Here is a 16,890-nt window from a genome sequence, read left to right as displayed (position 1 = left end):
GAGCTGCTCTCACTAAATGACTAATAAAATCCTTCCCAGCCTCAGTAAAACACCAAATTCCTCCTTTCCCCCCTCCTTATTCTAAGGCTGCATTTACAACCCTGCCTGGTTAATTGCATGAGATGCTCCTGAAGAGCTCCAGCAATGTGCAAAGCCTAATTGAAAGCAGAGATACCACACTGGAGAGAGGGCTAGACCCAGGCTTCCATTAATAGAAAGCTTTATCATCAGCAGTTCATCATTCACCCTGAGATTAGATTTGACATAACAAGGTGCTAACCTGGGGAGGGTTTGTTTTTTTTTGTTGGTTGGTTTGTTTTCCTGAGCAAAATTAAAGGAAAATAATTTGGGGGGGATGTTTTTTGGCCTTCAGAGATGTGGAATTGGAATGTGGGAATGAGAGTTTTGATGTTAAATGTTTTGAGGGGTTTTTTTGTGTGTATATAACTGATAAAAAAATAGTTTCTGGATAGAAGATAGAATCATAGAATTGTCAGGGTTGGAAGGGACCTCCCTCCCATGGGCAGGGACACCTCACACTACAGCAGGTTGCTCACAGCCACCTCCAGCCTGGCCTGAAAAACCTCCAGAGATGAGGCTGCCACCACCTCCCTGGGCAACCTGTGCCAGTGTCTCACCACCCTCATGGGGACAACTTCTTAACATCCAATCTGAATCTCCCCATTTCTGGTTTTGCTCCATTCCCCCCAGTTCTATCACTCCCTGACACCCTAAACAGTCCCTCCCCAGCTTTCTTGTAGCCCCCTTCAGATACTGGAAGGCCACAAGAAGGTCTCCTTGGAGCCTCCTCTTCTTCATAGAAGAGAATTCTTCATAGAATTGAAGTCAGAGGAATCTGAGACCTACTCAGTGAAGGAAAAGAAAGAGAGGGCTGTTGGAGTGCTAGGCTTCATTCCACAGAACTATCAAGAATTGTCTCCACATCTTATGGAAGACTGAAAGGAGGAATGGGATGGAGAGAAATCTGAGGCACAGAATGCCTGAGAATAAATGCAGTGTGGAAACATGACAGAGAGGAAATCCCTCTGCTGCTCTCCTCTGTGTTTCTTCTTTCTCTTCCCCTTCTCATACCATGAGTCAAAATGACTAAAATGACTTCACACCATTTTGCCTTAGTTCTGCCTGGTGCTTTAGTGCTTTTATTGTCAAGAAGACTGACTGATTTAACAGCATATTTCCTTTCTGCTTGCCTAGGGTTTTGGGTTTCTTTTTTTGTTCCGTTGCTTGGTTTGGGTTTTATTCCTTTTTTCCCCCCTGCCTTTCCTTCATTTCTTCCCCCCCCCCTTCAATTTAGACCTTGCTCCTTCTCTGACACTTTTATTTCATTTATCCTAACACTTCCATTTTAAGCTGCTTCTCCATCTCTGATATTTTTATTTCCTCACCTCCAACACCCTCCCCCAGCCCCCTTTTTTTAGGCATGTTTCTCTTACTTTTCCCTACCCTTTACCCATACCTTTGCCTTTTCTCTGCACTCTCACTGCCTTTAATGTACCCCTTTAGTTTCTCAGCTCTAGCACTTTCTCTTCCCCCAAAGTCCCCACACCAGTGGTATGCTCAAGCACTGCAGTTGACTTTCTTTGAATGCATTTAGAGCTCTCATGAAGGAATACAGAGGGGAGGTTTAGGCTGGATGTTAGGAAGAAAGTCTTCATAGAGAGAGTGATTGTCCATTGGAATGGGCTGCCCAGGAAGGTGGTGGAGTCACCATCAGTTGGAGGTTATTAGGGGGAGACTTGATGGGGTGCTTGGTGCCATGGTTTAGTTGATTAGATGGTGTTGGATGATAGGTTGGACACAATGATCTTGAAGGTCTCTTCCAACCTGGTCTATTCCATTCTATTCCACTTCTAGTCTATTCCACTTCTAGTCTAGTCTATTAGTTTGGTCCCACAACCAACTCCCCATCTAAGGGCTTTATGTCTTTCTCCACATAAAGATTTCAGAGTAGAAACTGAGACAGAAAAATAAAGAAAGAAGATGTGAAACTGCAAAGAGAATTACAGAATGGCTCAGGTTGGAAGGGACCTCAGAGGTCATCTCCTCTGATCTCCCTGCTCTGGGCAGGGACACCTCTCAGCTAGACTCAGCTGCTCAAAGCCTCATCCAGCCTGGCCTTGGACACCTCTAGGAAGAGAGATACAACCTCCCTGGGCAGACTATTCCAGAGTCTCACCACCTTCCTACCGAAGAACTTCTTCCTCAGCTCCAGTCTAACCCTGCTCTGCCTCAAATCATTCCCCCTTGTCCTATTGCTTGACACCTTTATGAAAAGGTTTAGTGGCCATGGTGGGGGCAGGGTGATGCTTGGGCTCAGTCTTAGAGGTCTTTTCCAGCTCCAACAATTCTATGATTCTATCATGCTCTGAAAGAATCTTATTCTATGATGTGAAAGCCCCCAGAGTTTCTCTTTTCCAAAGTGTCCTCTAATGCTGCTGGTTTCAGTTTTATGGCCACAAAGACCAGCATCAGCCATAAAACGAGCGGCCAGATAAGAGCTGCTGTTTACATGTCAATACATTGTATTTTGTTGGGTGCCCAGCTGCAAACAAATAGGCCTGCAGCATTTGTGTGGGTGTGTGGCTAGAGGTGTTTGTGGGTCCATAATGACACTTCTGCAATCAGAAAATGGGTGATGATACGCAGACACACACCCCCTAAGCAGCAAGGGCAATTCCTCACCATTTACATCTCCTGAGAAGAAACTAAGCTGTTTTTCTGCCCAATCTCTCCCACTGGTATGCACACAAAAACATCAACTCTCTTTTAAAATCACAGAATGGGCTGGGTTGGAAGGGACCTCCAAAGGTCATCCAGTCCAACCCCCCTGCAGTCAGCAGGGACATCCTCCACTAGATCAGGTTGCTCAGAGCCCCCTCTCAACCCTCACCTTGAATATCTCCAGGGATGGGGCCTCAACCACCTCCCTGGACCACCTGTTGCAGTGTTCCACCACCCTCATGGTGCAGAACGTGTTCCTAACATCCAATCTCATTCTGCTCTGCTCTCATTTCAAACCATTGTCCCTGGTTCTGTCCCTGCAGGCCTTTGCAAACAGTTCCTCTGCAGCCTTCTTGTAGCCCCTTCAGATACTGGAAGGCTGCTGTTAGGTCTCCCCGGAGCCTTCTCTCCCTGAAGGCTGAATACCCCCAGCTCCCTCAGCCTGGCCTCACAGTAGAGGTGCTCCAACCCCCTGATCATTTTGCTATCCAGAAGTATCTCCTGTTCTATGAAAGATCAGCTCCAGACTTCTATCTATCAAGGGAAAAATATCAGGCAAGGTCTCAGCTTCCCTACACAGACGGGTCCAGAGACTGCAGATGAACAGGTAATGGATTCAACTTCACACACACATTAGACATTGCCCCCTCCCCACCATTCTTTCAGAGAATAAATAGTTTCCATTTTTCTCCTTTCCCACCTACTGCTATGTTTCAGAACAGTTCAAATGCTAACATAGCACATTTCCAGCTCTTAAGGAGGTCCAAGCAGGAAGCCAAGTCCACCTCACTGGTGGTTCTGCATAAGGCTGAGAAGAGGAAGGGCAAAAGTTGACACTTGGGTCTGCAGAACTTTTGCAGATAGCTTTGACTTTTATAATCTTGACATCTGACAGACAGGTTGCAGCAATGAACTGAAACCCTTCCCAAAGGCTCTTCAGTTCACTTTTGCCATCTGCCTGCAATCTAGGACGCTCCACACAGCAGTTGTACCAATGCCTGCACACACATGCAGACATGCAGAAAGGTGCAGAAAGCAACCAGTCACTGGTGAACTACTGGATGGAAGAATCCAAGATTGACACTAGTGGGAGCAGAATCCAAGCTCTGCACTAGTGGGAGCAGAATCCAAGCTCTCCATTAGTGGGAGCAGAATCCAAGCTCTCTATTAGTGGGAGCAGAATCCCAAGCTCTGCACTAGTCTGAGCAGAATCCAGGCTCTCCATTAGTGGGAGCAGAATCCAAGCTCTCCATTAGTGGGAGCAGAATCCCAATCTCTCCACTAGTCTGAGCAGAATCCAAGCTCTGCACTAATGGGAGCAGAATCCAAGCTCTGCACTAGTGGGAGCAGAATCCAAGCTCTCCATTAGTGGGAGCAGAATCCAAACTCTCCATTAGTGGGAGCAGAATCCCAAGCTCTCCACTAGTCTGAGAAGAATCCAAGCTCTCCATTAGTGGGAGCAGAATCCAAGCTCTGCACTAGTGGGAGCAGAATCAGACCTATCATATCTGGGCCAGATATGATTGTCAGCAGTCAAATGGCAAATATTTGGTTTTAGCTGCAGGTGTTTGCAGGCTGGGGCAAGGATTCTCATTCGTATCTGGCAGGCACAAGTTTTGTCTCTCATAAGCAACACAACATCTGGGGTTCTTTCCCAGTGGACTTTACCTGGTAGGTCACGAAATCCTTTGCAGATGAGTGGAATGTTAAATCTCCAGAACTATAGCGTTTCATACAGACTGGTTCTGAAACTTTAATCTTGTTGTCTAGGTATAAACACTTCTGACAATAAGAGAAATAGGAACAGCAGTGTGTGATCCCAAACAGTTCAATTCAGACTGAAGCAAAAAAAACACATCACAGATTCACCCCCTCAGGCACCACAGCATCAGAAGAACCAACCAGCCACCACAGAGCATGCAACTCGTTCATGCACCACTGACCTCTAGGGAGCTCATGGATATCGTGGACCCAGTCTCACTCCTCGACAGCCCTGCGGTGTCGTCCAGCTCTGAGGCGATGAAATTCTTCACCGCCGTGCGGGGCTCGAAGGGCAAACTCTGCATATGCTCCTGGTTGGGAAGGTGCTGGTCTAAATTGATGTTAAACTGGTCCATCACAGAGGGGTTCATGTTGAACTCGGGGTTAACTTTGTAGTGCAAGAGCCTTTCGTGAGGCAGCGTCTCCATGCCTATGTTCATCTTGCCCTCCTCTTTCAGTGCTGGCTGGGGGTTGACCGAGCCCCTGGGCATGACTATGTAGTCACTCTCTATCATCCGTTCTTGAGGGTGGACCATGTCCATGTCTGCCCCTCGGAGGTTGTCCTCGGTGCACAGGTAGACAGTCCTGCGCAGCTCGCTGTTGTCCTTTTTCAAGCACTGGTTGGCCAGTTCGCTCATGCTCATGGGCATGTGGAGGCCTGTGGGCTGCTGGATGATGACTTTGGAGATGATGTTCCCAGGCAAGGTGGAGTAGCTCATCCCTTCAGGGTTGGGGCCCTTCTCCTCCTCTTCGTCGTTCAGCGAGATCCTGGACAGCGTTCCCGTTATGGTAGCCGACCTGCAGGGCCCGATGTCTTTATGCAGCACTGCGGGGGGCAGAGAACAGAAAATCTCACAGCCTGAACACAGAGCTGCTGACAGAGCTTCACTGAACGGGTTGGCTTGGAAGAGACCTTAGAGATAGTCCAGTTCCAACCCCCATCTCACGGGCAACCCCCCACCAGCCCAGGTTGCTCTTGGAGCCTTGGTTAGAAGTCCTGGCCTTGGTTGGAAGAATGGAATGGAATGGAATGGAATGGAATGGAATGGAATGGAATGGAATAGAATAGAGTAGAATAGAGTAGAATAGAGTAAAATGGAATGGAATGGAATAGAAAGGAATGGAATGGAATAGAATGGAAAAGAATGGAATAGAACCAGACCAGACCAGGTTGGAAGAGACCTTCAAGACCATTGTGTCCAACCCATCATCCAACACAATCTAATCAACTAAACCATGGCACCAAGCACCCCATCCAGTCTCCTCCTAAACACCTCCAGTGATGGCGACTCCACCACCTCCCTGGGCAGCACATTCCAATGGGCAATCACTCTCTCTAGGAAGAACTTCTTCCTAACATCCAGTCTAAACCTCCCCTGGTGCAGCTTGAGACTGTGTCCTCTTAACCCTTCTTCTATTCACTTTTCCTCCCCTCTTTTATAGAATCACAGAATTGTCAGGGTTGGAAGGGACCTCAAGGATCATCCAGTCCCAACCCCCCTGCCATGGGCAGGGACACCTCACACTACAGCAGGTTGCTCACAGCCACATCCAGCCTGGCCTTCAAAACCTCCAGGGATGAGATTTTGCTTGATTTGGTGTTTTTTTTTGTGGTTCTGTTTCTGGGTTAATTTGATTTTGTTGTTTGTTTGCTTTGGGTTTGTTTTAGTTTGGATTTTTTTTGTCCCTTTTTTGTTTGTTTATTTGATTTGGGGTTTTTTTGTGTGGTTCTGTTTAGAGGTTAATTTGATTTGCTTTCTTTGCTTGCTTTGGTTTTCTTTTTCTTTGGGATATTTTGGCCTTTTTTTGTTGCTTGATTTGGGTTTGTGGTTTTGTTTGGGTTTTTTTTTTTTTGCTTTGCTTTGGGTTTTTTGGTGGTTTGCTTTTGTCTTGTGGTTTGGGGAGGGGAGGGTTAGAGGGGGGTGGTGTTTGTCTTGGGTTGGGTTTTGTGTGTGTGTGTTTTGGTTTATTTATCACCATCTCCTCATCTATCACCTCTAAGTGACACAAATCTCTGGCTAAGCCTCCATCAGTTAGAGGAATTTAAAACTCCTCTTCATTTATCCCTTCTGCCTTACACAGATTTTTAGGTGACCTACAGCTAAAGCAAAAACCTGCCAGGTGGAACTCCATTAAGGGTTTTCCAACACACTATGACATCTGCACTGCCAAGATTAACTCACACAACCTCCTGGAAGATGTCAAGCAGACAGTAAAGGCAGAATCATTTTGTCAATCCACTGCAATGACCTCCCATAAGGTTAGAACTAGGAACAGGTTTCTCTGAGCATCTAAATGTTCCTGTTCACTGAGTTGTTAAAACTCTTCTGCCTTCCAATACCTGAAAAGATCCTACAGGAAGGCTGGAGAAGGACTTTAAGCAAGGGCACCTAGTGACAGGACAAGGGGCAATGGTTTGTAGCTGAGGGAGAGCAGGGTTAGACTGGAGCTAAGGAAAAAGTTCTTCAGTATGAGGGTGGTGAGACTCTGGCATACTCTGCCCAGGGAGTTTGTGGATGCCTCCTCATTGGTGTTCAAGGCCAGGCTGGATGAGGCCTTAAGCAGCTGAGTCTAGTTGAGAGATGTCCCTGCCCATGGTGGAGAGGTTGGAGGAGATGATCTCTGAGGTTCCTTTCAACCTGAGCCTTTCTGTGATATTCCCCTAGGACAGTTTTTGCTAGAGAGGGATGCCATCCTGCCTGGACACCTCCAATTTTCAATGAAGAGAGAAAGAAAGAGGGAGAAATGGTGCCCTTGGCACAGGGTGAGGCAAGGCAGAAGCCTGATTTGGCTGCTCTGCGTCACCCAGCTCTTTGCTGGCTGTATGGGGAGACAAGAATTATTGATCTTAAACAAGTAATTGAAGTGTAAAATTCAACATTTCTAATGAAAGGAAGAAAAAAAGTAGGTAGGGAGGTAGATAGATAGGTAGATAGACAGGTAGATAGACAGATAGGTAGATAGACAGGTAGATAGACAGATAGGTAGATAGGGGATGGATATATAGATAGGGGATAGATAGATAGGTAGGTAGATAAAGGATAGATAAGTAGGTAGGTATATAGATAGAGGATGGATGGATGGATAGATAGACAGACAGACAGGTAGGTAGGGAGGTAGGTAAGTAGGTAGATAGATAGGGGATGGATATATAGATAAGGGATAGATAAGTAGGTAGGTAGATAAAGGATAGATAGGTAGGTAGACAGGTAGATAGGTAGGTATATAGATAGAGGATGGATGGATGGATAGATAGACAGACAGGTAGGTAGGGAGGTAGGTAAGTAGGTAGATAGGGGATGGATATATAGATAGGGGATAGATAGGTAGATAGATAGAGGATAAACAGATAGGTAGGTATATAGATAGATAGAGGATGGATGGATGGATAGATAGATAGATAGCAAGGAAAAACAAGTAACCAATTCCGGGACCCTTCTTGTCCCAGTTGCTAAGATTTGAATTCATAGCTGTGCTAGTTTGGGGAATAATATCCAGCTCATGGACTGAGACAAGTTAAGACAACTTGAAGTATCTCAGGTGTTACATTTGCATCCCTTTTGGTAGCCTGAGGGCTCTGGTGACCCAGATCCCTCAGCAGCTGTCAGTTCACTGCCATGTCCCACAGGAAGAAGCTGATGAAGCATCCCACCCTCCTGCTTTACACAGAACGGCCTGTCCTTTCCCCGTGATGGACAGCAGAATGTGTCTCTAAACAACAGTCCCCCCAAAAAAACCCAACTGGAGTGTGGCTGCTGCACGATTTCCACTCCCCCTTGTTAAGGCTCTTCAACCTATTCTTAAATCTTTCATTAAACAGATTGAGATTAAATATTTAGCAAGCCAAGCCTGTTCACAACTGCATTCAAATTCCACCTCCTTAAGGATGCCTCTGACAAGGCTCTCCAGACTGCAGAGAGCTGCTGGCAAAGGTAAGAATTAGGAGCCACATGGACCAGTGGTGGACTTCTGTCAGCATTACGTGGTGACAGACATGGATTTGTCTTGCACTACACCATCCTGCTCCCTTCAAAACCCATGTGCATATTCTGCCTTCACAAGGCATGAGCAAATTAAAACTCATCTGGATGGAAGAATGATTCCCACAGTGCAAGGAACTGAACTGGCAGCTTGCTTAAAGGTGAGTGACTGGAAACTCAGCCTTTGCCTTAATGAGCTCAGCCTTCTTGTCTCCCCATATAGCCAGCAAAGAGCTGGGTGATGCAGAGCAGCCAAATCAGGCTTCTGCCTTGCCTCACCCTGTGCCAAGGGCACCATTTCTCCCTCTTTCTTTCTCTCTTCATTGAAAACTGGAGGTGTCCAGGCAGGACTGCATCCCTCTCTAGCAAAAACTGTCCTTGGGGAATATCATAGAATCATAGCATGGCTTGGGTTGGAAGGGATCCGAGATCATCTCCTCCAACCTCTCCACCATGGGCAGGGATATCTCTCAACTAGACTCAGCTGCTCAAGGTCTCATCCAGCCTGGCCTTGAACACCCCCAGGGAGGAGGCATCCACAACCTCCCTGGGCAGCCTATTCCCTCTTCCTAAGATCCAGTCTAACCCTGCTCCCTCTCACCTTAAAACCATTCCCCCTTGTCCTGTCTCCAGACACCCTCAGGAGAAGTCTCTCTGCAGCCTTCCTGCAGGATCCCTTCAGGTCCTGGAAGACAGCTCTGAGGTCCCCCTGGAGCCTTCTGTTTTCCAGTTTGAACACCCCCACTCCCTCAGCCTATCCTCACAGCAGAGCTTATCCAACCCTTGGATCATCTTTGTGGCCTCCTCTGGACTCTCTTCAACTGCTCTGTGTCGTTCTGGTGCTGGGGACACCAGAACCTGAGGCAGGATTGGAAGTGAGATCTCAGCAGAACAGAGCAAAAGGGCAAAATCTCCAGAATAACCACCCCCAGGGCTCTCAGCCTTTTCTCACCAGGCAGTGCTCCAGTCCCTTCATCACCCTTGTAGCCCTCTATTGGACTCTATCCACCAGATCCCTGTCCCTCCTGAACTGGGGAGCCCAGAACTGCATGCAATATTCCAGGTGGGGCCTCACCTTTGATTAAATAACCAAATTAATGTTTCCTGTTTGGTTTGTGTTCCAGAGCAAGGCAAGCTTGGTGCGTTAAGACCTGATCCTCCCCAAACCCACCTAGCTTCTAAACAGACAATCACACCTCTGGCTGCTTCCCAAGCCCTGCATTCTACTCAAAGCCTTTTGTGACAAAATGAAAGAAATCTCCTCTGTCCTCTTTTGTTTGCTTGGGCTTTTTATAGTTGTAAATATAGAATCATAGAATTGGCAGGGTTGGAAGAGACCTCAAGGATCAGCCAGTTCCAATCGCCCTGCCATGGCCAGGGACACCTCACACTACAACAAGTTGCTTAGAGCCACATCCAACCTGGCCTTCAAAACCTCCAGGGAGGAGGCTTCCACCACCTCCCTGGGCAACCTGTGCCAGTCTCTCACCACCCTCATGGTGAAGAACTTCTTCCTCACATCCAATCTGAATCTACCCATTTCTAGTTTTGCTCCATTCCCCCCAGGTCTTATCACTCCCTGACACCCTAAACAGTCCCTCCCCAGCTTTCTTGTAGCCCCCTGAAGATACTGGAAGGCCACAATGAGGTCTCCTGGGAGCCTTCTCTTCTCCAGACTGAACAGCCCCAACTCCCTCAGTCTGTCCTCATAGCATAGCAGCTCCAGCCCTCTGCTCATCCTCATGGCCTTTCTCTGGACACCTTCCAGCACCTCCAGATCTATCCTGTAACAGAGGCTCCAGAACTGGACACAGTGCTCCAGGCGGGGTCTCACCAGAGAGGAGCAGAATCACTTCCCTCAACCTGCTGGCTATGCTTCTCTTGCTGCAGCCCAGGATGCGATTGGCTTTCTGGGCTGCAAGTGCTAGCTATCTGCTGCAACCAGCTCAACCTTTTTTGTCTCTTTGTTGCCACATCCCAAGGAACAGTGCAAAGCATCTTTTTGTTGGCTCAACACTCTCTGCATGCTCTTACCTGACCGACAGGCAATGTCCACATCCTTCTCAAAATCAGTCTGTAACAAGAAACAAGGGAACAGGACAACCATTATTTACTGAAACTTAAACCACCATACCTTTTTTGGGGTGTTTTTTTTTGGGGGGGGGAGGAGGGGGCAAAATATCCTCTTTAGAGAGTCACAGCCTCTTACAAGGTGGTTTCTGGCTGCTGAGGAGGCGATGTGTATTTGTTTTACAGCAGCAGAGCTTGGCAAGGTCTCCTAAAGTGTAAGAGGGGGGCTCTCAAAGTGTGCTGCCTGCCCAGAAAAAGTCAAATAAAATAGGTGGGAGTACAGAATTTGAGGAGAATAAGACATGAGTGCAGAGTTTGAAGAGAATAATGCATTGGATAGGGTTTTATATATATACATATGAGGAAGAATAACTTCTGTATCTGATGGAAGGATCCTCTTTATGGAAGCTTTCCCTAAGCATTTTCTAAAGAGAATTATGGAAGATAACAAATCACTGTGGAGGAAGTGCAGGCCCAAGTAGTGCACCCTGTCTGAGACCCTCATTAATTTGTGCCAAAGGGGTTATCTCTTAACTGACACATCCTGGCCATCCTTGCTGCTGAGGGAACCACAGACAGTTTGTACCCCCTGAAAAAAACCACACCAAACAACTTTGGTCTCAGTTCATTGGGAGGAAAATAAAGAACCCAAAGAAAGGATAGGAGCTAGGAATGAATTTAAACAGTGGCAAATCCAAGCACACTTTGCCCAGTTAAGCAAAACTGCTGTTGCAATGAATTGTGAAGTCACAGGTTGCATTGGGTTGGAAGGGAGCCTCAAAGGTCGTCTTGTCCAACCCCCATGCAGTCACCATGGACAGCTCCAGCTAGAGCAGGCTGCCCAGGGACACATCAAGTCTGAGCTTGAATGTCTCCAGGGATGGAGCCTCAACCCCATCCCTTGGGCAGCCTGTTCCAGTGGTTCACCACCTGTGCAGAACTTCCTCCTGATGCCCAAGCTAAATCTAACCTTCTCCATGCTTTTATTCCCACAAAAAGCTTCATCACATGAAAGACACTGAAGAGAACTGACCTCCTTCTTGCTTGTCTAAAGTCCGAACACTGGATTCCTTTCTGATCCATCATTTTCTGAAGGTCAGTCTGCTTGCTGAGCCTTGCATGGATTTTAGACCATGATCCTGTCCCCAGTTCTATTCAATGACAAACTGCCATTGAAAGTGAAGGGACCAATAGTTTGTCTCAAGGTGCTACTTACTAACACAAGCACATCCAACTTGGCAGCAGGAAGCTCTTCACCACCTCCTTAATTCAAGGCACTGAAGAGATTCCTGCTCTAGAATCCCCAGCACTTTCTCCTAGCCTGGATGTAGTGGGTCGAAATTTCCCTCCCCAGCATTAGAGAGACCACAGTGGGTTAGTGTGAGAGGAGCACACTTGAAGGCATCATGAAGAGAATACTCTCCAATGCCTCAGAGCTTCTCACAGCAGGAAAACTCCTGGCATATTATGAAGCTCCTTTCTCATTTTCTTATCTCAGAGCCTTTTGTCCTAAGGAAGGTTGGTGGAAGAGGCTAACTCCTGCTGCTCCACCAAATGGTGACACCATCAATTCAAACACCTTTAACCAGATCAGATAATGACCCAAACAATCCTCTGTTTAAAACTGGTGTTAACAGTTCAGCTGTGCATACCTGCCACGGGCAGTGATGGAAGCCTGCTGGGGTGAGGCTTTTTTTGGGTCAGGAAGAGTAAATTAAGAGTCAAAGACAATAAAACCAAATCAAAGCTAACCATGATTTGAGCATGTCCATTAGGGAAAGAACTCGAGGAGTCTGCATTGATTGGATCCTGGCAGTTCCTCAGGCGACATCTGAAGGCATCTTGAACCTGTGGAAACAATAGCTCATACTGATTCTGCTGCACCTTTCGCAGCCTCTCCCCTCAGTAAAGGTTAAATTCAGCTGCATGGAATACCAGTGCATGCCTCTCCTTCCCCACACTGGCTCAGCCAGAAGCACTAACCAGAAATGGTTATTTCTGCCATTTCAGACATTTGCTACATGCTGTGGCTGCTGCAGCCTTCCTTCAGGGTCCCTTCAGGTACTGGATGACAGCTCTAAGGTCCCCCTGGAGCCTTCTCTTCTCCAGGCTGAACACCCCCAGCTGCCTCAGCCTGGCCTCACAACAGAGCTGCTCCAGCCCTGGGATCATCTCTGTGGCCTCCTCTGGACTGACTCCAGCAGCTCTGTGTCCTCCTGGTGCTGGGGACACCAGAACTGGAGGCAGGATTGGAGGTGAGGTCTCAGCAGAGCGGAGTCCAGGGGCAGAATGCCCTCTCCTGCCCTGCTGCCCACAGTCCTCTGGCTGCAGCCCAGCACACAGCTGCCTGCTGGCAGCTGGGGAGCCAGCAGGAGGTCACTGCTGGCTCCTGGGGAGCTGCTCAGCACCCAACACCCCCAAGACTCTTTTTCTTCAGGGCTGCTCTTAACCCACTCTGCCCCCAGCCTGGCTTTGTGCCTGGGGTTGGCCTGACCCAGCTGCAGGACCCTGCATTTTGCCTTGTTGAACCTCCTGCAACTTCTATCCCTATGTGCTTGTTCAAGCTGGTCGGTTGAAGACTTTGGGACTCAATTTGGCTTCCTCCTTGCCTGCCTTTCAACATCAGGCTGCAAGATTTTCTTGGAGCCAGGCATAGCAGCAGAGGCAGATGTGGTGAACGTGCAGATACCAGGGAAGTGGTTTCCTTAGCAACTGTAACCACCTCCAAGCTCTTAGAACTCACCCTCTCCCTACTCATGCACTCTTTAGTTTTCTCCTGCAATACAGAAACGTGGGCTTCAGACAGCAACCAGCCATTTAATCCAAAGACTGCTTTAGTCAGCAGAGCACAGCAGAAGGAGCAAACACATGGGTTCCACCTATCACCAGCAGCGTGCTGCAAAGTAGCTTGAAACAATCTCCTCTTCAAGCAGGTCAGGCAAAACATTTAGCCCTGATGGAGAAGCTTCAAGACTAACATTTCCTATCATGCTCCCTTCTCTGACAAGTCCCTCACCATCTTCCAATGCCCAGTTGGGTAGAGATTCATAGATTTAGAGATTCACAGATTTAGAGATTCATAGAATCATAGATTCATAGAATGATAGATTCAAAGATTCATAGATTCACAGATTCAGATTGCTACATTAAAAGAATCACAGACTCATAGATTTATAGATTCACAGAATCATAGATTCACAGATTGTTTCATGGATTCACAGATTGCTTCATAGATGAATTGTTTCATAGATTCACAGACTCCCAGATTTATAGATGCCTACAAGGGGTTGTGCTGGAAGGGAACTTAAAGATCATTTGGTTCCAACCCCTCTGCCACGGGCAGGGACACCTCCCACCAGCCCAGGTTGCTCATCCAGCCTGGCCTTGAACACCCCCAGGGAAGAGGCATCCACAACCTCCCTGGGCAGCCTGTGTCAGAGTCTTGCCACCCTCAGACTTCTTCTTCAGCTCCAGTCTAACCCTGCTCTGCCTCAGCTTCAAACCATTCCCCCTTGTCCTGTCTCAAGAAAAGAAACCTCTCCTGGGGAATGTGATGGAATGACTCAGGTTGGAAGGGACCTCAGAGATCATCTCCTCCAACCTCCTCACCATGGGCAGGGACATCTCTCAACCAGACTCAGCTGCTCAAGGCTTCATCCAACCTGGCCTTGAACACCCCCAGGGAGGAGGCAGCCACAACCTCCCTGAGCAACCTGATCCAGTGTCTCAGCACCATTCAGCTAGGCTCTCTGAGCTAAGAAAGCAACATAAAGCAATAACAGCAAGCTCTATGCCTTTTTCTTTCCTCATTTTGAAAGGGTCTACCGGAAGTCTCAAACTTAAGCTATTGTATTTATCCTATCTATTATATTGAGGTATCGTATTTATCATCATAAAAGTGGGGAATACCATCAGGCACCAGTACAGATTAAGGGTTGTCCTGCTGGAAAGCAGCATCATGGAGAAAAACATTGGGGTCTTAGTAGTCAGCAAGTTCTGCATGGGACAGCAACGTGCCCTTGTGGCCAAAGGAGCCAACGGGATCCTGGGGGGCATCAAGAAAAGTGTGGCCAGCAGGGCTGGGGAGGTTCTCTTCTCCTTCTACTGTGCTCTGGTAAGACCACACCTGGAATATTGTGTCCAGTTTTGGGCTCCCCATCTCAAGAGAGACAGAGACCTGCTGGAGAGAGCCCAATAAAGAGCCATGAAGATGATTAGGGGACCTGAGCATCTCCCTTGTGAAGAGAGACTGAAAGCCCTGGGGCTGTTTAGTCTGGAGAGGAGAAAGTTGAGAAGGGATCTGATCAATATCTATAATTATCTCAGGGGTGAGGGTGGGGTGAGGAGGAAGGTGCCAGGCTGCTTTTGGTGGTGCCCAGTGACAGGACAAGGAACAACAGGTACAGGCTGGCACAGAGGAGGTTCCACCTCAACATGAGGAGAAATTTCTTCACTGGGAGGGTGAGGGAGCCTTGGACCCAGCTGCCCAGAGAGGTTGTGGAGTCTCCTCGTCCAAAGTCTTTCTAAACCTGTCTGGATGCATTCCTGTGTGACCTGCCCTGGGTGATCCTGCTTGGCAGGGGGGTTGGCCTTGATGATCTCTGCAGGTCCCTTCCAACCCCTGACATTCTAGGATTTTATGAACCAGGGGTATAGAAAGACTTAGCAGCTTTCCAAAAGACATTGATGGAGGGTAGAAAGAGACCCAACACATCACTTAGCTCTCTGGCAGTGGTACATCTTACTTGGAGAACCTCCCTGGCTTCCTAAGGCAGACCTTGTCACACACAGACCATTGTCACAGCACACTGGAGGAAACAATCAATGTTTCCATCCTTTCTGTCTACAGCAATGCAACTAAGAGGAGAACTTGAGGGTTTGTGTGTGTATATATATATCTATAATTGTGAAAGACTGTGTCTTTTTGGTAATACAATGACAATAAAGGCATAGGAAAGCAGGGAGGTTCTCTTCTTTGTTTGAATGTTATGGTGATAGATTCCACCCCATACTTTTATCCCCCCTCCTTCTCTGACAGTCAGAATTATTGTTTTGCTTCTGCTGGCATGCTATAAATACGAGATCAATGTGATAGGCCATCACTGAGATAGCTTTGTAGCTGCCATCCAGAGTGACAAACAGGTTGGCAGGGTTTCCCTGACAGGCACTGGCAGAGAAAAATCCTTCTGCAGATGACAAAGCACCAGCCGAGGAGATACCCAGGTGCAGTGCGAGGAGATTGCACTGCACACTGACTTGTACTCACCTGAGGGAGCTGGCATGCCAGGCTCCCTGCAGCCAGAGTAAAGCATAAGACACTGGAGTCTCCTTTCAAGTGTAGCAACTTGTTGCAGTAAGCAATTCACAGAATCATTAGGGTGGAAGAGACCCTCAATGATCACCTTGCCCAACACCCCCTCAGTGAGCAAGGACACCTCTACCTAGATCAGGTTGCTCAGGGGCCCCATCAAGTTTGACCTCAAATATCTCCAGGGATGGGGCCTCAACCATTTGCAGTATCACAGTATCACTAAGGTTGGAAGAGACCTCAACAATCATCAAGTCCAACCTGTCTCCACAGACCTCATGACTAGACCATGGCACCAAGTGCCACATCCAATCTCCCCTTGAACACCTCCAGGGACGGTGACTCCACCACCTCCCTGGGCAGCACATTCCAATGATGAATGACTCGCTCCGTGAAGAACTTTCTCCTCACCTCGAGTCTAAACCTCCCCTGGCACAGCTTGAGACTGTGCCCCCTTGTTCTGGTGCTGGCTGCCTGGGAGAAGAGACCAACCCCCACCTGGCTACAACCTCCCTTCAGGGAGTTGGAGACAGCAAGAAGGTCTCTCCTGAGCCTCCTCTTCTCCAGGCTAAGCAACCCCAGCTCCCTCAGCCTCTCCTCACAGGGCTGTGCTCAAGGCCTCTCCCCAGCCTCGTTGCCCTTCTCTGGACACGTTCAAGTGTCTCAATGTCCTTCCTAAACTGAGGGGCCCAGAACTGGACACAGTATTCAAGGTGCACACAGTACTCATTTATGCCTTTGCTGCTACAACCTGTTCCACAGAAGTGCGGATCAGAGGCCTTTTTAAAACAACAACAAAAATCTCCCCAAAGCATCAGGATTTTACTTCTCTGCTGCTCTTCTATTAATTTTCTTCTCCCACATGGAAAAAAAAAAATGACATCACCTGAACTGGTTTCTCAAGTGCTTTGCCCAGTTTGCCATTTAAAGCTGGTCTAGCTGAGAGGTGTCCCTGCCCATGGTGAGGGGGTTGGATTGGATGACCTCTAAGGTCTCTTCCAGCTTTCTACATGGTATGACATGACTAAA

General features: G+C 47.9%; 1 protein-coding gene across 11 annotated transcripts in view; it reads right to left on the bottom strand.

Moving 5' to 3' along the window:
- The window catches only part of ADGRB3 (adhesion G protein-coupled receptor B3), a 570,173-nt gene that overhangs the window by 23,056 nt on the left and 530,227 nt on the right, over nt 1–16,890 (bottom strand). For 7 of the 11 annotated variants that reach the window (XM_054169593.1, XM_054169581.1, XM_054169617.1 and 4 more), the window contains 4 exons: nt 12,306–12,401; nt 10,518–10,557; nt 4,686–5,329; nt 4,411–4,524 (listed from right to left, as the gene is read on the bottom strand). In XM_054169593.1, coding sequence (XP_054025568.1) covers nt 4,411–4,524; nt 4,686–5,329; nt 10,518–10,557; nt 12,306–12,401 — 894 coding nt within the window. The remainder of the gene's footprint in view (nt 1–4,410; nt 4,525–4,685; nt 5,330–10,517; nt 10,558–12,305; nt 12,402–16,890) is intronic. The other 4 variants (XM_054169621.1, XM_054169638.1, XM_054169632.1 and 1 more) reach the window with 2 other exon arrangements.

This window comes from Dryobates pubescens, chromosome 2 (assembly GCF_014839835.1).
Source record: "Dryobates pubescens isolate bDryPub1 chromosome 2, bDryPub1.pri, whole genome shotgun sequence".
Classification (NCBI taxonomy): domain Eukaryota; kingdom Metazoa; phylum Chordata; class Aves; order Piciformes; family Picidae; genus Dryobates; species Dryobates pubescens.
The sequence above is the reverse complement of the archived record's forward strand: the minus strand, read 5'-3'. Positions and strand labels throughout refer to the sequence as shown.